The 24,418-nt window shown below is 27.2% G+C and overlaps 4 protein-coding genes across 4 annotated transcripts; 3 read left to right on the forward strand and 1 right to left on the reverse strand.

Moving 5' to 3' along the window:
* Positions 1-437: 437 nt before the first annotated feature.
* On the forward strand, positions 438-2,038 carry MKS88_005050 (uncharacterized protein; the record flags this gene model as incomplete). The annotated part of the gene is made up of 5 exons (XM_067218277.1): positions 438-494; positions 805-953; positions 1,096-1,168; positions 1,381-1,469; positions 1,972-2,038. The coding sequence occupies 5 exons, from the start codon at positions 438-440 to the stop codon at positions 2,036-2,038; spliced, it is 435 nt and encodes a 144-aa protein (XP_067071426.1).
* Positions 2,039-4,565: 2,527 nt separating this feature from the next.
* Positions 4,566-15,059, forward strand: MKS88_005051 (uncharacterized protein; the record flags this gene model as incomplete). The annotated part of the gene is made up of 1 exon (XM_067218278.1): positions 4,566-15,059. One exon carries the CDS (start codon positions 4,566-4,568, stop codon positions 15,057-15,059), a length of 10,494 nt encoding a protein of 3,497 aa, XP_067071427.1.
* A 1,376-nt stretch (positions 15,060-16,435) lies between these two features.
* MKS88_005052 (NADP-specific glutamate dehydrogenase) lies at positions 16,436-17,848 on the reverse strand (the record flags this gene model as incomplete). Its single annotated transcript, XM_067218279.1, has 1 exon — positions 16,436-17,848. One exon carries the CDS (start codon positions 17,846-17,848, stop codon positions 16,436-16,438), a length of 1,413 nt encoding a protein of 470 aa, XP_067071428.1.
* Positions 17,849-19,988: 2,140 nt separating this feature from the next.
* Positions 19,989-24,322, forward strand: MKS88_005053 (uncharacterized protein; the record flags this gene model as incomplete). Its single annotated transcript, XM_067218280.1, has 15 exons — positions 19,989-20,079; positions 20,198-20,311; positions 20,541-20,784; positions 21,009-21,262; positions 21,440-21,528; positions 21,639-21,775; positions 21,859-21,975; positions 22,091-22,202; positions 22,316-22,389; positions 22,552-22,709; positions 22,902-23,068; positions 23,275-23,445; positions 23,706-23,813; positions 23,990-24,112; positions 24,212-24,322. 15 exons carry the CDS (start codon positions 19,989-19,991, stop codon positions 24,320-24,322), a joined length of 2,070 nt encoding a protein of 689 aa, XP_067071429.1.
* Positions 24,323-24,418: the final 96 nt, after the last annotated feature.

Consider the following 24,418-nt stretch of genomic DNA (forward strand, 5'->3'; position numbering starts at 1 on the left):
TTAATTTTTGCATTTTTAGCCAAATTAAATATATGTTCGCCCCTTGTGTGATAGTTATGTACAAATATTAATGCACACGTGCAGATATATTTATGTGCACGCGTAAAAATATTTGTATGCATGTGTAAAAGTACTTCTATGCATGCGAAATATACACGTAACATATATAAGAAAATAAATATGTAATCGGATTTTACGCACCTTATTGAATGTATATACATGTAAATAATTGGATAACGTAAGTACTAGAACTTTTCACCGAAAAGTTGAAATAATGCCTGACATATAAAAATATATATGTATTGATATTACGTAGATACAAAATAAAGCAGTTATGATCTTTTTTTTTTTTTTTTTTTTTAAAGGTCTATGACACAATTTAACAAATAAATACGAATTTTTCATAATAACCTCATTATATAATCAATATTAAAAAAATGAATATTGTAAAAAAGATTTATATCTTCCATTTTCTGATAATCATATTAAAGCAGGTATTTCATTCTTCTTATTCGTAATATTTTATTGACTCCATACATAACAGAAACATATGTACATGTAATAGATATATGTATACAAGAATAGATACCATCTTCATGTGCAAGCATATATGTTAAAATAAAACTTAGTGATGTAAATATGACTACTAATTTTTTATCTGTCTTTGTGTTTAACTTACCCATATACATTTTGCCAATCTTTGATCATTTCCCGTTGTAGACAGTTATTAACTTAGTGCTATGTTTAAAATGACTATTTTATTTTATTTTTTATCTATTTTTTTTTTTTTCTTAATATTTACAGTTATGTTTTATATCATCAAACAAAATAAAAAAGGAAGAAATGGGGATAATGGATTTGTTACCCAGTAATTCTTTACTATATCCTTTAGATTTTCAACAAAATTGGCAAGCATCTGAACCTATTCCTCTTAACATTCATTACGACGTCCCGTAAATAATATATAAAATACATGAAATATATAAAATGTATGATACATTAAAAATATATGATCTCCTGTATTTTTTTAACCTGTGTTTTTAAAACATACTCAAAAGGGTGAGAAAATTATTATTTTTAATTTTTGTGAACAAGATCATACGGACATAAGGATTTGCTCACTGCACTAGAGTACCACAATGATTTGGAAAATTATGAAAAGGAAAGGGTAAAAAAAAAATAAAATACGTACATACGTATATACGGGCATACGAACATGTTTGTATTTATTTATGTACATACATGTATATATATAATTAAGTTCCAATGGCCGTTTACACATTTCTGAAATATTTTCGTAATGAACTTGATTTTATTGATATCATCAATAAGAAAAGATGAATGGTAAAAAAATTGAAATAAATTTTATTAATTTAAAAGGAGGAAATAAAGAGAAAGATAATAGCAGAACAGAACAGATTAGAAGAATTTTTGTGGAACAAAATTGAATTCCTTAAAATAAAAGAAAGGTTAAAAATAAAAACTAAAAAGCATATTAAGATTTTTAAAAAAGCAAACTATTTTCCATTAATACGTATAAGTTAATTTTTATTTTCTTCATTTTTTTTATAGAAATTTGCAAAACCAAAATTTTTTAAGGACTCATAAAAATAAGATATAACAACGCCTTTTCTTTTATTCAATATAAATATATATATATGTGCACACTTTGATGAGATCTTTGTTTCTTTTTTTTTCTTTTTTTTTTTTTAAATATGCATATAAAATTATGTTCAACAATTTTTTTTTTTTTGAAAAATAAGCCTTTATGTTATTCTGTTATATCACTTTGTTTCACCATTTTTTATGCTATATTTATTTGGGTTCCTATTTTCCCCTTTCTAACCAAATGTATAACTTATAGATACTTAAAAATGTTTTAAGTGTATACATAAATATATATATATATATATATATATATATATATATATATGTGTACTGATTTATCTTCTTATTTATTCGCCAATATAGAAACCCTAAAGAAATATTAAATCGCAGAGAAGTGACAAAATCGAAGAGATTACAGAATAACGCCTAAATTTTGGTGTTAACCTTTTAAAATACTTGCACAAAAAAAAAGGAAAATAATTCTTGTCCATTTTTTTTTAAATTATTAAATGCACATAAATGCACAAGTTTAAACGAAAAATAGAAATATTCTTAAGCCTGTAGCTGTACCTTTTTGTGGTTTTTCCCCTCTTTATTTTTTCTTTTCTTTTTTTTTTTTTTTTTTTCTTGCTTAAATTCTTTATATTATATACATCTTTATATTAACTTAAATAGGGATAATGAGATTTTTCAAAAAATGTACCTAATGAAATCATTAATTTGAAAAATTTTATGTTTAAAACTATCTGACCAGTTAAAATAAAAACGAAAAGATAACGAAAATTGTCGTACCTTGGTTTGCCTTAACACAACATTTTAAGAAATTATTTTTATTTGAGAAAATAGCTTATCTCTACTCTTTTAGTAGAAATAAACTAAATAAAAATGTTACAAGTGTATGAATTAAAATATATTCTTTTATTTTTCTTAATATTCCAAATTTTTTTTGTTAGCTACTTTAATTCTTACACGTCTTTATTCCTACTATTTTTGCAATTTAGCAATATACATAAATATATGTACCCTAGTTTCTAGTGTTAATTCTTATAGTACATGTAATATTACACACCCAATATATTCAGAAAATATATGAACGTTAATAAGTTGAAAAATCTTAAATATGTAGAAGACGTTTTTATGCTGCATTAAATATTAAAAAAGAATTAATTATTAACAAGAAATTAATTATTAAGAAGGAATTAATTTTTATGAAAGAATAAATTGTTATGAAAGAATAAATTGTTATGAAAGAATAAATTGTTATGGAAGAATTAATTATTAAGAAGGAATTAATTCATTTAAAAGTTAGTGTGAGAGATATGCACAAAATATACGTCAGTTGAATTTTTGCGTTTATTACATTCTACTTATTCATGTTGTAATAATAATATACATGTATTATTTTCCCATTTTTCTACATAGAAGTAATAATGCATATTTGTTGCAAAAAAAATATAGAAGTATCTTTCGCCCTCGTACAACATATGTCCACATAAAAACAATAAAATAAAATAATAAAACAGTAAAATAATAAAACAGTAAAACAGTAAAATAATAAAATAAAGTGAGATAAAATAAAATAATAAATTGCGTTGAAGAACAATACATACATGCATATGTATAGGAATATATGTACATGTGCGTACAAAGCAATGATATTCTACCTGTGCTCATTGCGTCTCATACCTGCCTCATTGTTACATTGTTACTACGTATTTAGCTATCATAGAAAGTAGCTAAAAGGAACTCATAATATCCAAAGAATTTAACCCAACAAAACGGTAAGTGGGCACAAGAATAAAGTACATACATATATATGCATATATATATACATACTACATATATGTGTGCACATGTACAGGCGCATACACATGTCACATTTTTTCAAATGAACAGTTGAAATAAAAAGTAGTATACAGCAAAATTAAAAAAAAAAAAAAAAAAAAGTGAATATTTAAAAATATATTAAATGACAAATGTACAAGAACAAAAAGTACTTATATCATAAGAATGTTTAGTCATATCATAAACATTTTTTGTTCTGTCTTTTTAACATTTTGTTTGATATCAATTTAAATATATGTTTAATTATTAAAAAAAAACAAAAAAAAAGCAAAAAAATATATAAAAAAAAAAAAAAAAAAAAAAAAAAAAAAAAAAAAAAAAAAAAAAAAAAAAAAAAAAAAAAAAAAAAAAAAAAAAAAAAAAAAAAAAAAAAAAAAAAAAAAAAAAAAAAAAAAGGACAAATCAAAATAAAACAAAAAAAAAAGTACAGGTAACCAAGATAAACGAATAAAATCAAAACATCTGCGATTATACGTGTTATACATGTGAGAAAAAGAATAGCATACACTATAACAGCATGATAAAAAAAAAAAAATTATTCTTAGTTTTCGGTTATGGTATTACTATTTATGAAGACGGTAGTAGCGTTACAAAGTCTGTTTAAGTAAAAATTGTTCTTTAAATGAAAAAACAACAATGAAATATGTTTTTTCGAAAGGTGAAATGAGTACAGGTGATAATTTTATATCTATAATAATAATAGCAATAACAGTAATAATAATAATAATAGCAATAGTAATAGTAATAATAATAATAGCAATAGTAACAGTAATAATAACAACTGTTCAGAGATAATATATTGCTAAGTAAAAATTATTCATTCAAAATATTTTTTAATAATAACTGCGAAAAAAAGCTTCATAACAGAAGCATTGTCCATCTATATAAAATCATAACAAACCATCATTACTAAAATAACAAACATTACAAAAATAGAAGCATAGGTTCTACAGAAAACAAACTTCGATTGATAACAACAAAACTGTAGATGAAATTGTAGTAAAGAAAAAGAAATACACTAATAATAAATATTAAGTCTAAAACATTCAATGAAATTACCCCCTTTTTTTAAAGATTTATTACCTCTTGACAGAACATAAGCCATTTTGTTTATGATGAAAAATACCTTATTAGGAGAGTATTCAACAGAAGATAACTCAGGTTCGTTTTATATAGCACGGAAAGAGGATCACACCAACGGAAACGGAAACAGAAATAGCAACAGTAATAGCAATATCAATAACTGCTCGCTATTACACAATGATGCAAATAGTGGTTGTAGGAAAAATAATGTTTTAATGGTAGATGATAAATTAATCTGTCGAAAATATAATAACCTTAATCAGTTTCATTCATGCAGGATTAAATCATCACATAATAATTTATTACAAGGGGAATTAAGTATGAATAAAACAGAACTAAAAAAAAAATATAATGAACCAAATTATTATTATGTTTTACAAAATACAGCACTTAATGCATATTTTGATGAAGACAATTCTAAACAAATATCAAGTAATGTTAAAAAAAATATTATAGGCAAACAAAACAGCAAAAGAGAAAAAACAAAAGAGTGTACTTCTACTAGCACATTATTATCAGAAAAATTTCATAATGAAAATTTGCATCGAAACGGCTTTTATAATTGCGCTGATTATATGTACTTATTTAATAAGAATGAGCATGAATTTTCTACGTATGGAAAAATAAATTTTACGGAAGGTGAAATGCACGATGGTGGAAAATATATGGACTACCTAGAAGAGGATAGTAACAATGAAAATAATAGCAGAAAAATTTTACCACAAGCATTTGTAAAAAAAGAATTAAATAAAAACTATTTAAATAATATAAATAGACATTCTAATGAAGCATCTGTAGAAGAAAATAGTACAAATGAAAATGAACTAAACGATTTATTAAAAATAACCAAGGAAATCTACAGTAGCAATAACTTTTCATTAAATATAAACACGAATAATGCGTCTACAGAATGTAGAAACATAAATGACAAAGAAGGAAATTATAATTATATTGACAATGTTATGTATAGCGGGAATCCTATCGATTTACTAAAATGGGGCATTTCAGCTAGTAAAAAGGACAAAGCGACAGTGAACAACCTTGACAGTTCAATTATTTCAGATGATCTAAATGGAAACGAATATTTCAATAATGAAAAACTCAAAAATGAAAAATTTAAAAGTGAAAAAATTAAGGCAAGTATGTCAATTCAAATTGGTGATACAGACAGAATGGGAGTAATACGTACACAAAATAACACAAGTAGAGGTAGAAACTTGTGTAAATTGCACAACTTCAAGAACATGGAAAATGTATTCAATATGAGCAAGTTAGATTATATTAAAAAATCGAATAGTTTAGGTAATAGCAACATTGAAAAATCAGCAGAGGAGGTAATTATAATTAGCAGTACTTCTGATAATTATACAGGACATTCTAATGCAATTTTGAAAAAAGAGATGGGAAATTTTAGCAAATTCCCTAAGAATAACAGAGATATGGTAGAAAAAAATAACTCATCGTACAAAATAGCACACATATATAACGTAAATGAAATGGAGAATCAAGATGAAGTAAAAAAAGGAACCATTTTAAAAGTAGCAGATGCTGACATATGTTCTTTAAGGGGTAAGCTAATTAAGGACCCTTATAAATTGAAAAGCTCATCACAAGAGGGGAGAAATTTGTTTCTAAGTAATAACAAGTTATCAACCAAAATAAAAAAGGTAAATTCTGATGATCCACATAGAGATATATTCACAAATGTAAATATTAATAACAATATGGGCATGAATAAAAATATGAACATTAACACGAGAAAACAATCCATTAGAGTCTGCTCCGTCAAGGACACAAATATGACGGATTCTGAAAAAAGAGAAAATAATCACAACATATTAAACAGTTTATATTTTGAAAATAAAGGTTTAACAAATGTCAGTAAAAAAAGAAGTGAAAAGGATAATCATATCCGTATAATTTCACTCGATAGTCTGAGTCACGATTCTAAAGAATTTCTCAAAAATAGAGAATGTATAGAACGCGAGGAGTTACTACACATGAATGAAAATGAAAATAAAAGGGAAAATAAGATCGAAAATAAGAGCGAAAATAAAAGGGAAAATAAGATCGAAAATAAAAGGGAAAATAATAGCGAAAATAAAAGGGAAAATAAGAGCGAAAATAAAAGGGAAAATAATAGCGAAAATAAAAGGGAAAATAATAGCGAAAATAAAAGGGAAAATAAAAGGGAAAATAAAAATAAGATCAATTATGCTGCTCAAACATGTCCTTATCGTAAAGGGCTGTATAGTATTGGGGAATACTGTCTAGAGAAGGATCATAAGAGCCATTCTGATTTATATGATGTTCTCCTAAATTCTGATGAAAATGTACAAGGTATTAATAAGCATTTAAATATTGCGGAAATTTTAAATACTCAAGAAAATTTTAAATACAATCCTACGATTAAGGGTAACCATCATTTGAGAAATGAAAAAAAGAAATTGAAAAACAGAAACTCAGATCTCAATAATTTAGCTGTAAAAAAAAATTCTATACATGATGATAGCTTTAATGAAGAGCAGGAAAGAGTAAGTATCGTTGGTGACATAAAAAACTACTCCCCAACGGTAGAAAAATCAAGCAAAGCAAAAAAATATGAGCATAAAGACGAAACAAAATATATGTTGCATGCAACATCATTCAGTTTTAATTCACTAAATCCAACTATCACCTCATACAAAGAAAGGAAAAAAAACATTCTCTTAGTAAAAAATATGAAACAACACAAATTAGTAAATAATATACATACACACAAATTAAAAGATTACGAAAAAAGTAGTATAAAAAATATAATAGGAGAAAATGTAAATGCAGTAGAAAAAGAGAACAAAAAAAGTAGTTCAAACAATGACAAACGGAAAGAATTAACAGATACTGTAAATATTAAACTAACAGGGATTCGTACCAATGAAGAAAAAATAAATACTTCTATTATTGCCGATGCATTAAAACTTATAGATAAAAAAACAAAGGACAACAATTATAAAGAAAGAGTTAAAAAAGGAATACATAATAAAAAAGAAGAAAAAAAAGAGAGGTCCTTTTCTAACAGTATTGAAATTATCAGTGACAATTACCCCAAAGCGAACATAAATATTTGTCGCAAATTTTTCAAAATGGGTAGTAAGAATAATGAAAATAGCAAACCTTTTAAGATAAAATACCCTTTTATATCTAAACATAGTAATGCTCATGAATACATGGTACCAATTAGAAATCAACCAATTAAGTCATTAAAAAGGATGAAGATGGAACATCAGAATAGAGGCCATTATATATGCCAACAGAGTGGCAGTTTTAACGGCCTAGGAAGAGGAATGAACAGGGTAGATAGAGACATGCGTAAAGCAGACAAAGGAATGAACTGGATAGATAAAGGTGCTCACAAAGCAGATAAAGTAATGCATAAAATAGATAACGACATGCATATGGTAGACTCAGATATATATATAAGCAAAACAAAAAAAAAAGATCGCCCTTCTGCATTCTCGAACAAAGAAGACAAAACAGAGATAAACGAAACGGGGAATGTGTTAGACACAGGTGAGAGTGTCGAAGAATATGAAGAAAAAAATAAAATTTTTAATATTCCTTCTTGTCATAGTTCATCTTCTTATGAGCCCCCCAAATATTCTCTTAATTATGCAAACCTAGGCAGTCAAATTTATCAAGTGCAAAAGGATAACTGTACAGTGAACAAACGTAAAGAACATCCACATAAAAAGAAAGAAAGAGTATTTTACGAAAAGGAAGAAATAAAAAATGTCATTGTTCCTTATTCAGAAAATAGTGTATTAAGCAGAATTGGCAACAAAAGGGAAGTATATACCAATAAAAACATTTTATTGAAAAAAAAAAAAAATATAATGTGTAATGAAAAATTGAATAACGATAAATATGAAAATAACAAAATAGAAAAAAAGAGTAAAATGATGCATAACATGTTAAGTGATAAAATGTACTTAGACAATAAAAATAGAAAACAGGAATACCCTCTTGATATTACAGCTACATATAAGTGTAAAAACATTCATTTAAAAATTAATGTTGACACAAATAATGAAGAATTACTCAAACATACTCAGAGTAAATTATCAAAAAGAAGTTTAGAATTTAAATTAATTATAACGAAATTTATTGATGGCTTTATTAAATCAACCGAAACGAATATATATAATTCGTCAAATATAATATTACAAAATACAGAGACAGATGTTTTCTATAATATTACTATTCACGCATATAGTACTGTTATAACTACCGTATGGCTATATGCATCTATTTCTTTCTATTTAACCAAGTTCAATGTTGAGAAGTTTAAATTAAAAACCCCTAGTTCTGTTACATTTACAACAGATGCAGAATTCCAAAATTTTTTATTAAACAACAATACGAAAAAAAAACCGTCAAAAAGTGGGATAAGAAGTGAATTAAAAAGTGAGCAAAGAAAAGGATCAAAAAATGAATCAATATATGCCCAAAAAAATGAAGCAATAAATTCACCAATGTATGAAAAATGTGTGACACAAAAGGGTTTGTTAAAAAATACCCTTGAAAAAAAAAAAAAAAAAAACATTTCCATTTTCATGAAAAATTACAAGCAAAAAGATAATCGTGTTAGGATCTCAGAAGAACAACAAAAAGACAACTTTTCCCAAGATGACTATTCTAGTACCCTCGATACAGTCAGTTCTTATGAGAGCGGCGATGCGATTAATAGAAATACAAACATTTGTAACACTCCGGAGAACATAAATGAATCAGCTGGACACTCCATCAGTGAGCATAACAATAATAATAGTAATAGTAATAATTATAGTTCTATGTACAAAGAAAAGGCGTACCCCTATGGAGTGTATGATGAATTATACAACGATGAGTACTTGAGCAGTTCTACCTATGAAGAAGTGTTACTAGATTTTCATGATCTTAATAAAGGCAAAATAAAATATAAATTCCAAAATTTTACGCACGAAAGAGATCATGACGAGGAAAATGACAAAAAAGGGAGAAGCGTGGATAATATTAACACGGACTCATCTACTGCTAACAATGCTTCATCAACTGCTAACAATGCTTCATCAACTGCTAACAATGCCTCATCTACTGTTAATAATTCCTTATCTACTGCTAACAATGCCTTATCTACTGCTAACAATGCCTTATCTACTGCTAACAATGCTTCATCAACTGCTAACAATGCCTCATCTACTGCTAATAATGCCTCATCTACTGCTAATAATGCTTCATCAACTGCTAACAATGCCTCATCTACTGTTAATAATTCCTTATCTACTGCTAACAATGCCTCATCAACTGCTAACAATGCCTTATCTACTGCTAACAATGCCTTATCTACTGCTAACAATGCCTTATCTACTGCAAACAATGCCTCATCAACTGCTAACAATGCCTCATCTACTGCTAATAATGCTTCATCAACTGCTAACAATGCCTCATCTACTGTTAATAATTCCTTATCTACTGCTAACAATGCCTCATCTACTGCTAACAATGCCTCATCAACTGCTAACAATGCCTCATCAACTGCTAACACTACCTCATCAACTGCTAACAATGCCTCATCAACTGCTAACACTACCTCATCAACTACTAACAATGCCTCATCTACTGCCAACACTACCTCATCTACTGCCAACACTACCTCATCTACTGCCAACACTACCTCATCTACTGCCAACACTACCTCATCTATTGCTGATACTACCTCATCTACTGCTGACACTGCCCCCTGTATTGCAATAAAATCAGGTTATTACCATAAAAAATACGATAATAATAAAGAACGGCATAAAAGTAAAGATAAAATATCGCGCGAGATGAACGAGCAAAACGGGATTAACCGAATCAGGCCCATCATCCATGTTAACAGAATCAGCGAAAAGCAAACTACTCATGTTAGCGGATACAACAAAGCAAAGGACGAAATGTCGAATAATTCAATAAAATTTAATAACAAAATGAATGAAGTTTATGAGGGCTGTTTTACATTTTCCGAGTTCACATCAGAGAAAGCTGATGAGACACGAGATTCAAACAAATGGCTCCTAAACCCTCTAATCATTAAGGAAAGTATAAATTCTGCTTCATTAAACTTATCAAATAGTCATATGTTTAGAGATAACTATAAGAATGATAATACAAATTCAGAATTAAAGAAAAGTAAGCACCACATTTTGACTAATGATCATCACAATAATGATAAAAGGAATTGCAGCAGTAAACTACATGAAATATGTAAAGATACACCAAGTAAAACGTTTAAAAAAAGCAAAAATATTTCACATTTTAAGGATGATTATCATACATTAAAAAAAGAAGTAGAAAATTTAGGTGAAGTAAACTCTATTCAAAATAAAAAATACGTCAAAGGTAGCAACATGAATGGTATGAATTATTCTGAAAGGGAAAAAATAAAAATAAATTTGTGTAATACTAACAATAATTATATTACTAACATAGAGAGTTTTCATAATAAGAATGATACGGTTGATGAGAATGATGGTAACAGTGTTTATAACAATAATGATGTCAATGATGATGATAACTATAACAATAATGGTAAATACAAAATGAACAACGGTTTAGCTTATATAAGCAATACGGATTCTCCTAAAAAAGAGCATAAGACAAAAGAAGAATATTCAAGTAAAAGTTGCCATGAAAACTTTACACAGACTCCATATAGAGAAGATTGTAATGACAATTATATATTGAATAAAAGCTTATATCTATCAAATGATGATAAAGTACTAGAGAAAAGTAAATATAATTCAACAACTCACTCAGGGTTGAAAGGAAATAAATATTTTAGCAAAAATGAAAAGGAATATTTACAATGTTCCTCAGAAATGCAAGAGAATGATAAAGAATCCCTTACATTATTAAACAAAATTGATAACAAAAATGAAATACAAGATATGCATTGTGTAAGTCTAAATCACACGGATGGAAGTAACCAAGTAGTAGACATAAAAGACGCTAAACAAATCAAAGATATAAAAGAAGAAAACACTGGGATTGATGAATCTACTCTTACGAATAACATGACGTACAACAAAATATTAGAACCTTTACATGAAGAGTGTGTGACAAATAAAAGTCTTTATCTGAGTAATGAGGCTAACATTTCTAATAAGCCAAAGGATTATCAAACTGACGAAAGAAAACTAATGATATATAACAACGTTAACATCTGTAGTAACAATACGATAAATATTAATAAGAACAATATAAAAAATTCAATTAACACATATGCCACATTAAATAATAAAATGAATGAATCAAACAATAGGTACCATAACAACCATTCGAATACTTCCAATCACTTTAAGGCACTTCCTGATTTAAATAATGCAACTTTTAATCCAGATGATAAAAAATTAATAAATAGAAAAAATGTACAACTCCCACCATCTTCATCTTCGGCTTCACCTTCAAAACTTGGAGAGGACAACAAATATAATTATTTATATAATCCTTGCTTTAATAAAACATGCCAAAGATTAAATTTAACAAATAGAATCAATATATGGAATAAAATGAACCCGCTTATAGACTTTTTAAATAAGACATCTGTAAGTAATACTGAAGAAGTTGATAACAAAGTTGGCAAAAAGTATTTTCATACTTCGAGAGGAAAATTTTATAACTCAGAAGACTTATTATATAGATGTAATAATAATTATAAAGATGTAAGGTGCGCATATAAGGCTGGATATATACCTCCTGTTTACAATATCAGCGGAAAAAGTAACAGCAGCGGTTTAAGTGTCAACAATAGCAGCGGTTTAGGTGTTAATAGAAGCGGATTAAGTACCAACATTAGTGATAATAACAGTAACAATAATAATTTTACGAATTACTTGAACAGAGAAATTAACCCTCTGAAGCAGCCCATTCATAGTATGAATATGCTTAAAATGCATGAAAAAGGTACCGAGGAGTGTCCCACAGCATCAATAAATAATTTGGTGAACTATAAAAAGAATAACGAAAGCGATATATATTATAAGGATAGAAATATGGCCATTAGTGAAAACAAATCTAGGTTGAATTTTTTAATTTCTGATAAAAAGAATAACAGTGAAGAAAATGTTATACGTTGTAATTACAACTTTATCAACGGTAATAAAACCAGTAAAAATGGGGAAAAAATAGAGCAAGAAATAAGGTATGTAAAAGATAATAATTATTTTGATAAGGAATATTTTCTCAATTCTCAAAGACTAGCTAATAATCACATAAGTAATCATGTTAATAATTCTAAAAATTTGTCGGATAGCAACATTATCAATAACCCCACCCCTAAGTGTGCGCCGGTAAACAAACTAGTTAGTAATAACCGATCAAATAGTAGTAACCGATTAACTGGTGGTAACCGATCAAATAGTAGTAACCAATTAACTGGTGGTAACCGATCAAATAGTATTAACCGATTAACTGGTGGTAACCGATTAATTGGAAGTAACCGATTAATCAGTAATGACCGGTTAAATGGTAGTAACCGGTTAAATGGTAGTAACCAGCTAATTAGTAATAATCTGTTGAATAATAACGTTAAGTACGTAAATCACAATGACTTAGTGAACAAACATAGGTACTATAATATGAGAACACACGGAAGCAGTAATAACAGTAATAACAATAGTCTGTATATATATAATAAGGAAGCTGCTCCTATATATCTTGATAACAGTAAAAAAAAAATATATATATCTAATCCTACATTTTTCCCTCCATATACACCACAAAGTGTGCCAAATTATGACAAACACAATAACGAGAATTTTTATAATTTAAAAAATAATATATATATGCAGAACAGTAGTAGAGAAAATGTTAACAGAGAGTTAAATCGCAATCTGCAGGATGATGTACATATTCAAAAGACACATATGAAGGAAAATGTAATAAAATATAAGCAAAATATAAATAGTAAAAACAATGAAATTAAGCTCAAAAAATCCTTTTTTAAACCTAACATAGATAATAATACACTTTATGATTATAAGAAATATATGACACCAAATTGTACTTTAACAAAAGTGGCTTTTAATAAAAATTTATATATTCCTTCACAGGAAATTAAAAGTACAGGGACAAAAAATTCTTACAAAGCTTTCAATACTAATAAAGAAAAAGTAAATAATTATTTGAACACCTCTACAAGTAATAATTTTAATTTTTCTGAACATGTTGGAAAAAATACAAATGTCAGATGTCCTATATATACCCCTAATGCTGAGAATAGTCAGACTATGTTTTTGAATCAAAAGAAAGTAACCAAGCTTAACCCTTCTAATGTGTATTATAATGGAAGTATGAATTGTTTAGAAAAAAATGAGATTTACTTTCAGAAAATGCTTTTGAATGGCGGCGTGAATAGAATCGCGAAGAGTAGCAACTGTGTTAGGGGGAACAATAATGTAATCAGCACCCCAAACGGCAAGCTAAGCAGCAACGTAAGGGGTAACTGGAATGGCTGCCTGAATAGAAACTATAGTAGCAACCATAATAGCAACTGTAATGACAATCCATATGGCAACCCGCATGACAATCCGCTCGAAACCCCACATAGCCTAAATTTCAAGAATAAGCCCATGATCGAAAGGACTGATTTAATCAGATTAAATGCAGTAATGCCAGAAAATAATAAAAAAAAAATATATTCTAAAGCAAATCCAGTGATCGAAACTTGTCAAAATGATGAAAATTCTACAACCATGTTAACATCATTTGATAATAAATCATTACATGATCAATATGATGATGGAAAAGAATGGCCAGTTAGGATGTCCTTACATAGTGATAATAATATAATAAAAAAAGACAATATATATGAAAACATATTTTCCCCTTTGAATTCTTATGAAATGAAAAAACATATTATAAACAATGAGAACAGTACAAATAGTAACGACGAAAGCTTAAAAAATGGTAATAAGAACAACTTTCATACGAATTGTACGTCTAATTATATAAAGAGTAACACAAAGGACAGTGCAGACAAGGTGGGGTTTAACTTAAGCGTAAATAATGATTTCAATTTTGGAAATATAGAAAAAACATTGAATCAAATAAAAGGAAATATAATTACATACAATGATTATAATGCATCAAATAGTGAAAAAGAACATGCATATGTAAATAATATCTACATTAATAATGAAAATTCATTTAGTAAAAATAGAAAATGTTCGCCTTTTTTTGGGAAGTCAAATAATGCAGTTATTTCAGATAATGAAAATAATGATAATTTATTACAAAATACATATTCTGAAGTACAACTATTTCAATTAAATATTCAACTTGATGAGTCTACTTGGAGAAAAATTACTTTTACTCCTGAAGATAAGCTAGATGACAAAATAATTAAATTTATTAATGATAATAAATTAAAGAAAATATTTTTACTAACTATCAAAGAAAAAATGAAATACATGTTGCAAAATGACATAGCAAAATGGAGCATCAGCATTACGGAACTACTGTGAGAGTGTCTGTAAGATTGTGGCTCTTTCCACATGTGCGCCTGTACACGTATGTGGGTGTGCATGCGTAAGGATATATGTGTATACGTATGAGTGTTTATATATTATTTACTTATTTCAACTATTTATTCCATTTATTTATTTTTTTGAAATCATTTTAAATAATTTTTTTTAATTTCTTCCTCTTGTTATTTACGAATAAGTTACCGTGTTTTAATTTATTCTTTTTTTTTTTGTTTCCGATTATTATTACTTTTTTTTGTCTTAACGCTAATTTAGCCGTGTGAATGTATATATATATATATATATATGTGCATATTTTTGCGTAATTTCTGTCCAAATACAAACGAATGTACAACGTGTGCTTGTTTGGTCCCCTTTGTCGTTTCTCTCCGGATTTATAATAAATATTTCAAATTTTTTCCATATCGACATTTTAATTGTATAAATTCCTTTTTTTGCGTTACATATATAAACATAATCACGCCCGAATTAATTCGGAAAAAAAAGAAGAAAAAAATCCTTAAGTTTTAAAAGCATAACTAAATAAATATGTACTATGTATTTATACGCGTACATATAAGTATTTTTCCGCTGCCTAGCTGATAGTTGCAGTATAATTCCTTTTAGTTGTGTGGTCACGAGACGCAATAATTTTATTAAAAAATTAAAAATATATCATCACTTTAGTGAAAATTATGGAGATCCTTGCTTAAAGATAATAAATGTTTTAAGTTTATATATTCTTATGTCTTATTTAAAGAGATGTTAATTCTGACAGTTGAATTATGAGCGAATACTACTGAAGCTCTTTCTTATAATATGTAAAGTTTTCATCAGTTCTTAAATATATATTTTTAAATGAATAAAAGTAAACGGTAGTATAACGCATTACAAAGCATGAATATATAAGGAGTTACATTCAAGGATTTCAAAGCTAAATAAAAAACGGGGCATGCGAACGTTTCGTACATAATAAATTTACTAAATATATGACAATTAACATCGTAATTAACGAAACAAATCATCGCTTGCGGTTTGCGTATCATGGTTGCGTATGTGTATATATGTGTTATATATATAATGTCCCATTTTCAATGAAGTTTTTTAAACCTATTAAGAAAAAGGGCATTACACAAGGCATGCACTATACACACAAAAAAAAAAAATAAAATAATAAAATAAATAAATAAAAAGAATAATAAAATAAATAATAAAAAATAATAAAATGGAGATAAAAATATAATAAATAAAACAGATAAACTAATAAATAACTATATACATTCGTAAACACATACATATATATAAAATGAATAAATGAAATAACTTTGCTCATTTGCTGAGGAAGACGCCCCCTCATGTGCTAGTAATAATTTTTTCTAAAAGCAACCTTGTTCAATGTAAGATTCAGCAACTTTTAAAAAACCAGCTATATTAGCCCCTGCTTGTAAATCATATTTATTTTTTGTGTATTTTAAAGCATTTTCTGAACATGTCATAAATATGTTTTTCATAATTCCTTTTAATTTCTCGTCAACTATTTCTCTTGTCCACTGTGTTAATTGAAAATTCTGACTCATTTCAAGACCACTAATTGCTACCCCCCCAGCATTCGCAGCTTTTGCAGGACAAAAAATAATTTGATTTGACTTAAAATAGTTAATTGCCTGAACAGTCGATGGCATATTTGCGCCTTCAGCCACCAAAATACACCCATTTTTATGTAATTTTTTTGCATCTTCTAAGTCTATTTCATTTTGAGTTGCACATGGAAGAGCCAAGGTGCATGGGACACCCCATGGTTTCTCATTAGAAAAATATTTAGCAGTAGAAGAATGATTTAAGTATTCTTTAATTCTTCCTTTTTTAACTTCTTTTAATTGTATAAGGAAGTTCAAATCATTAATTGTAAAACCATTAGGTTCATATATATAACCATCACTGTCACTTAATGTTACAACTTTAGCATTTAACTGTAATAATTTTTGAACACAATATAGAGCGACATTTCCACTACCACTAACAGTAGCTACTTGTTTGTCTACTGAAATATTCAAAGACTTTAATACTTCTAAAACAAAATAAATTAAACCATAGCCTGTTGCTTCTGTTCTTAAAATAGATCCTCCCCATTTCACATTTTTTCCACTTAAGGTTCCGTTAAAATTATTTACAATTTTCTTATACTGACCAAATAAATAACCAATTTCTCTTCCTCCTACACCAATATCTCCAGCAGGTACATCTGTACAATTCCCTATATGTCTATATAATTCATTCATAAAACTTTGACAGAATTTCAAAATTTCGTTGTCTGATTTTCCCTTAGGATCAAAATCAGACCCTCCCTTTCCTCCACCCATTGATAATCCTGTTAACGAATTCTTAAAAATTTGCTCAAAACCTAAAAACTTTACTATGGATAAATTTACTGACGAATGAAATCGTAACCCTCCTTTATAAGGACCTAACACACTGTTATATTGAACCCTAAAACAGCGATTTTTTCTTTGAATCCCTCTATCATCTAACCAGCATACTCGAAATTGTACAACTCGTTCTGGTTCTGATAACATTTCAATTATAGGCAAATATTTCGGTTCTTCCAAAAACAAAGGTTTTAAAGAATACAGTACTTCATGAAATGCTTGTAAGAATTCTTCTTGGTTCGGATCTAATTTTTTTACGCGCTCATACACATTGTTCATTTCTTCTTCAATTAGAGTTTCGTAATTATTCGCATTTTTGTTAATCAGCGAGAAACGTCCTGTATGGTCTCGGTATTCATGCATTTTTGAAAAACAGAGGTGGAAGGTGAAGGGACAGATTTAAATATAGCTAGCGTGTGTGTACTTGCAGTGAAGATAAGTAGAGGTAAGATGTGTACGCAAAATGATGCATACGAGCATGTAAATTAAAAAAAAAGAAACGAAACGAAATGAAATAACCAAATGGTGAAATGGCGAAATGGCGAAATGGCGAAATGGCGAAATGGCGAAATGGCGAAATGGCGAAAAAGGATTAATTCACCCTTTTGTGAAAAATGCGCACTTAATTAACTTGAAATTACGTGTTAAATAGGTGTTATGTTAAAGGGGAAGACATTATATGTTGCACACATAATAATCATGTTAAAGAAGTGTAATACATTCCTTAAGTATGTTTAATAAAAATATATCTGGTTCTATGTACATATGTTTAATGATAGAGAACATGGAAGATGTATTATCTTTGGACGTGGTAAATATAGCTAAGGAAAATAAAAAAAAAAATATATATACAATGTACAAAGCTTCCAAAGCAAACAAGGAGGCCGTATATAGTTTTCTCACCGTAAAATATTTGCCCAAGCTGCGTACATATAAGAACGTATTGATTTGCACCTTAATATAAGTTTTATTTTTTTCCAATTTATATTGTTATTTCGTTACGCTTTTATTTTGCTTATTTATCTATTTATTTTAAAATAAATATTTATTTAAGTACACGTAAATCAAAGGAAAAAAAATAAAAAAAATATATATATAATAAAAAAAAAAATAGTATAACATATAAAAATAGTTGGGGAACAGCGTAGCAAAATAAAATTTAATTAAATCTTTCTCCCGCGTACCTTTTCGGGCGTATACTTAACCTTTTGCAATATTTTATAACATCAGATTAAGCATGCATGTTTATATTTCATAATTTATTTTATGCTTAGTAAACTGAGAACGCTTTACATTTGAAACTAAAAATATAAGTTGGATGTGTTTTTTTTTTAAATATTGCATTTTTTTTTTTATATATCCCTTGTTAAATAAAAGTTATATATATATTATATGAGTATTTATTACACATATATTTTACGCGTTTTGCAAAAATATCTTTTTTTTTTTTTTTTTGGTCTAGTTCATATTAAATATACTCATAAAAATGTTTTACGAAAGAGCAAATTTTAATAACACATTGACGACATCATATTTTTAAGAACTCAAAAAAAGAAAAAGGGGAAATATGAAGCATTTTTTAATATTCAACTTATACATAATTTAAGCCTAATTTTTGTGGTTGCTATATTAATAAAATTAATTTTTTTATGGAACTGAAAAAAAAGGAAAAAAATTTTATACGAAGGTAAAATGTTAATAGCGAATTTTTTTTAAATTATTGGTAAATATTTGGAAAATAACTTTAGTGTGAAAACGTTGACAAGGGGATACTTTGCACATATCTTCCTATATCAAATATATTAAACTAAAAAAAACGGTAAAAAAAAAAAAAGAAAATAATGAAAAAATGTTTTTTTTTGTTTTATTCCTTTAATTTTAATAATAATATACGTAGTTTTCATTTGGGTTATTCGTACCTTGTTCCCACATTATAAGGAAATAATTTTAAAAGATGTTTGTCACATTTTGTCATATTTGTAAGTAATAAATAAACCAAATTTTTAATTATATAATGTTTACATATAATATATTTATCATGTGTAACATTTCTGCTACTTTTTAAATTTAATTATTATGTACACATACATACAGTTATATATATATATAAATATATATAAAAAAAAAAAAAAAAAAAAGACTTACGAAAGTGTACCTACAACGTTCAGCAATTATCTACATTCAATTTTTGTGGTCATTCGGTTAACTTTTTTTTTTTTTTACACATGCACAATTCTGATACATGTGTATATATATATATATATATATATATGTATACGTATATGTATAACTGTTTCAACATTTAGTGGCCAAACAAAATATTACGTAAGACAAAGAAATATAAAAATTTACTTCTACAAATTCTTGTATGAATTATATACATTTTAAAATTATTAGTTTTTTAAAAAAGAAAACATAGTTAAAGGGCTATATTACCCCGAAATGTAATGTTAATTCACAATATTTAAAACTATAATATTAGCATTTATTATTTCCTTAAATAATGAGCTCCAAAGTGTATGATATAAACGAACTAAACATAGATACCATTTTATTAAAAACAAGAAAATTAAAAAAGTTATGCGACAATGGAGGTAAAGTAGAACTTACTTTTTTTTTTTTTTTTTTTTACTTTCACATTAATAATGCTAACTTGAGCATATACAAAATGGAAGCAGAGTTAAATTTTTTTATCTTCTTTCATTCCTTTAGGAAATATAAACAGCCAACATTTAAATGCCTTGATAGAAATATTGGATTATTTTTTTGAAAAATATAATGATTGTTTTTTATCATCTGTGGTGTGGGAAGTGGTTGACAAAATTAGTAATTCATACATAGGCTATTTGTTTTATGTGTTAATTTGTTATTTCTTCTTTTTTTTTTTTTTTATGAGCTCAATTAATTGCTTTAAAATTTAAATAAATACTAGTATTCAATCTGCAGAGGCGTACATATACACGTAAATACTCATGTTCACATACGTAGACATACACGTATATATATTTATGTACACACTCACGTATGTCGTATTCTCTTTTCCTTCTTTCTGAAGTTATATTAGAAAATACGATCGAAGATAGAAAAAGTATTGATGTCGACCTAGACATATCAATAAATTTTTGTGAATTTCTGTTCAGTAAACTAGTTTGTCATACAAATTATGAAAATGACAATTTAACATACTCCTTCAGTTTTAATTGTTTAAGGAGGCATCTATGTTCAGTAATTAGTTCCTTTTTAAATTTCAACAACTCAACCTCAAGGAGGAAAATTGAAACTGCTTTTACAAATCAACTGTAATATTATATTACATATTATAAGACATATGATGATTTTACGTTAATATTTGCAAATTATGATAAAAAAATGAAAAGTATAAAAGAGTCAAAAAATGTTTAAACGAACAATATAACTCTAGCTGCTCGCGTGTGCGTCATATGTATATGCAAAATATTATTACTTTTATTAATCCTCATTTGAAACTTTTTTTTTTATACTTGTAACTGGAAAATTATCATAGATTAAACCTGACGAAGCAGCTATTTGAAAATATAAAAATTGAAAATGACCTAGAGCTGAAAATATCTTACACCGAATTTTTATGGAGGGCCTTCAGAAGAGTTGATTTAAGCACATTCAATATAAAACGTTTTCACGTGAATATAGAAACATTAGAGAAATTAAAAAATTTTAAAATATTAAAGTTTGATGAAGAATGCATAAATTGGCTGAAGGAAGAAAATTTTTTGGACGGAAAGTGCATCATTGAAAATGGTTAAGATATTTAATTTTTGCTTTTTCTGACTTACATGTTTATACTTTTTTTTTTTTTTTTTTTTTGCACGTTCACGAAGTTGTTTTTGGATAAATTGTAAACCATATTCTGCTCCATTTTGTTCCATTTTACCATGTTTTTTTCTTTTTTTTATTTTTAAATATCTCACATGTCAGGGTCATTCATAATAAGTGGCAATAAAAAATACGTGAAGAAGGAATGTACATTGTGCTATTTGGGAAAGTCCTCTATGTTTTTATATTACGTAGAGTCAAAATGAGGAAAAAAATAAGTCATGATATATACATGTACATATATATATATATATATATGTATATATATGTTTACACCTATTTTCACTTCTTACTAAATTAGGACAATGTAGAAGAAGATGAAAAATGTAAGATAGAAGTTCCATACTACCACATAACATCAGCATATTTCAAGAATAAAGATATTTTTACCTTGGAATGCAAAGCAATAGTTGAACAGACGAATATTTTTTGCCTGTGGTAATATAATATTTCTTATTCTACTTTATCATTTTTGAAATGTTATTATATACATATATTTTTTTTGTAACTATGCTGTCTAGGGGAGAGGATGTAAAAAACTCAATTGATCATGAGACAATTAATAAGTTTACTTTGTCAATAGAAGTAAAGAAAAGCTCAAAAGAAATAAAGAATATCATGAATTCACTTTTAGACACGTAAGAAGAAGCTAATAAAGGAACAGCAAATATTATATGTACACACAAAAAAAAAAAAAAAAAAAAATGCAATTTTACCCTTTTTTATTTTCATTTGAAAAAAAAAAAGATTAAGTCTAAAATTAGAAAAAGAAGAACAAAAAAGACAAAAGTGCGATATCCAAACGAATGCACATAATAAGCAATATAAAAAGAAGGAAGATAAAGTCAGATTAAGCTACTTCAGCGTAATACTAAAATGTTATAAAATGGAGAATTATAAACTAAATAAGAAGCATATAACAGAAATAAGTTTTATTTCGTTTCTTTCATTTTTTTTTTTTTTTTGCGCTCATTTAAGGAGGATAATATAGTGGAACGACTACAAGATTCTCCTTTAACTTCGAACTCATCGTTTAAAGATAAAGACATAAGGTAAAAAGTAAAATATTACTAAAAAATAAGTACTCATGTATATGTGTGTGCGTAAATTCCAGCATTCGTATATTTGTTAATATAAAATCAACGTTAAATGAATACCGTAAGTGAAAACTAGCGCTGCGACCTTTCGTTACATGCACAAAATAACACTGATAGCTTTTCGAAATTTGACAAAAATAATGGCATATCAATTAATTTTTTTAGCGAAAAATTGCTAAGAAATAACACAAGAAAAAGAATAGAAACTTTAAAATGTAAAGGTTCGGACAAAAGAGAAACAGAAAAAAGTAGAGATTGCACTTTGGCGCAACAGCGTGAGTATATGTACACAAGTAAATACATATATAATTTCGTACATATATTTAATAGTAACAAAAAGGAATTATAACTATCTATATAGTCCTATGTGAGCATATCCTCTCATGAACAATATATAAACTAGAAAAACGAAAATTTAAACAAATGCTCATTCGTGTTTTGCATATTTGATAAAAATTTTAACTTAGTTGAGAAGAAAAAGAAAAACCTGGAAAAAGAGTGTAAGTTAAAATATAACAAATTGTCAGAGCAAAAAAATTATGTAAAGGGTTATGAAGATAATGGCGATTTTAAAAAACAGCCGGAGAATGAGCATTTCCTGATGAATTACAAGTTAGACATAAGCACACCACAGGTATAGTTAGGAAAGCAGGAAAAAACAGAAAATAATAGTCTATTGTTTCTTAAAAATCAGCATTGTTACTATTCATTTGGTCTAGTAAGAAAACACCATATATATGCACACACGTATAATCATCTCTATGAACATCAATATAACTATCTTCATAAACTTATTCATAAATACTTTTGCAAACGATATTTCATTTTATAATGTATTAGGTTAGAATAAAAGGCCACAATATCATAGAAAGAGATAGTGACACTGAAATAATCATAGAAAAAATAATTTCTTGCCATAAAGAAAAGAAGGAAAAATTTAAAATGAATCTAAAGAAGAATTTTTGTGATGCTCTTAACGAAATAGATAACCATATAAAATCATTGATAGAGGTATATACTTCTCAAATTAAAAGGGGTTAACAAAATGGAAGAAAACGATTAAATAAATGAGGATTTCACAGACATGTGCCTCCTTCCTCATTTTATTATTTACATGAACACATCTCTTTATAAAATACATGTATATAACGCTGCTAAAATGGCTCTTTTATGGTTGACAGGAAATGTTAAAGAGCTAAAAGGTGATAACATATGTATGTGTACGTACATATATTTATGTATATATATATATATTTTTTCTTTACATATAGAAGCAGAAGATTAGACGAGATGAATTACATAAGAAATACGAGAAAAAAAAGAAAAGCATAATGTTCAGTACTGAAAAAGAAATATCTATGTTAACCAAGGAAATGAATGTAACAATATGTAAAACAAGGGAAACATTGTTTCCTTATAAAATACACGTGCTTCTACACTTTTAAAAGATGCGAAAATAAATTAACTTCCCCATATGCATATATACATATGTACTCACATATACATGTACACATAAATGCATGTATATCCAAATACGTGTTACTTCTTAATTCAGGTTTTAATTGAGAGTATGAAAAAGATTAGCGTAAATAAAAATGACGTAAAAAAGGTATACGAGGAGGGGAAATTTATTTTCTGTACAAGCGAAATATTAAACAAGAGTCAAGGGCTTGTCAAGGTACCCTCACATGCTTATATATGGTGATAACAAATGTTGCTACAAAAGTTGTCTGACATATTTACATATTATAACAAAATTTATTTATCCTTTTTTCAGAAGATAAAAGAAAATTTAGAAAAAATGAACACTGATATAATTGGAAAGGAAAAGGAATACAACAAGAGGAAAAAATTATGCTTCAAGGCTTTGGCCACTGCATATGAATGAACTTATGCACGTGCACACCTGCGTGGAAGTACATATATACGCATACATACATATGTATCTACATAAATATATGTATATATATATGGCCACACGTGT

Source organism: Plasmodium brasilianum, chromosome 13 (genome assembly GCF_023973825.1).
Source record: "Plasmodium brasilianum strain Bolivian I chromosome 13, whole genome shotgun sequence".
NCBI lineage: Eukaryota > Apicomplexa > Aconoidasida > Haemosporida > Plasmodiidae > Plasmodium > Plasmodium brasilianum.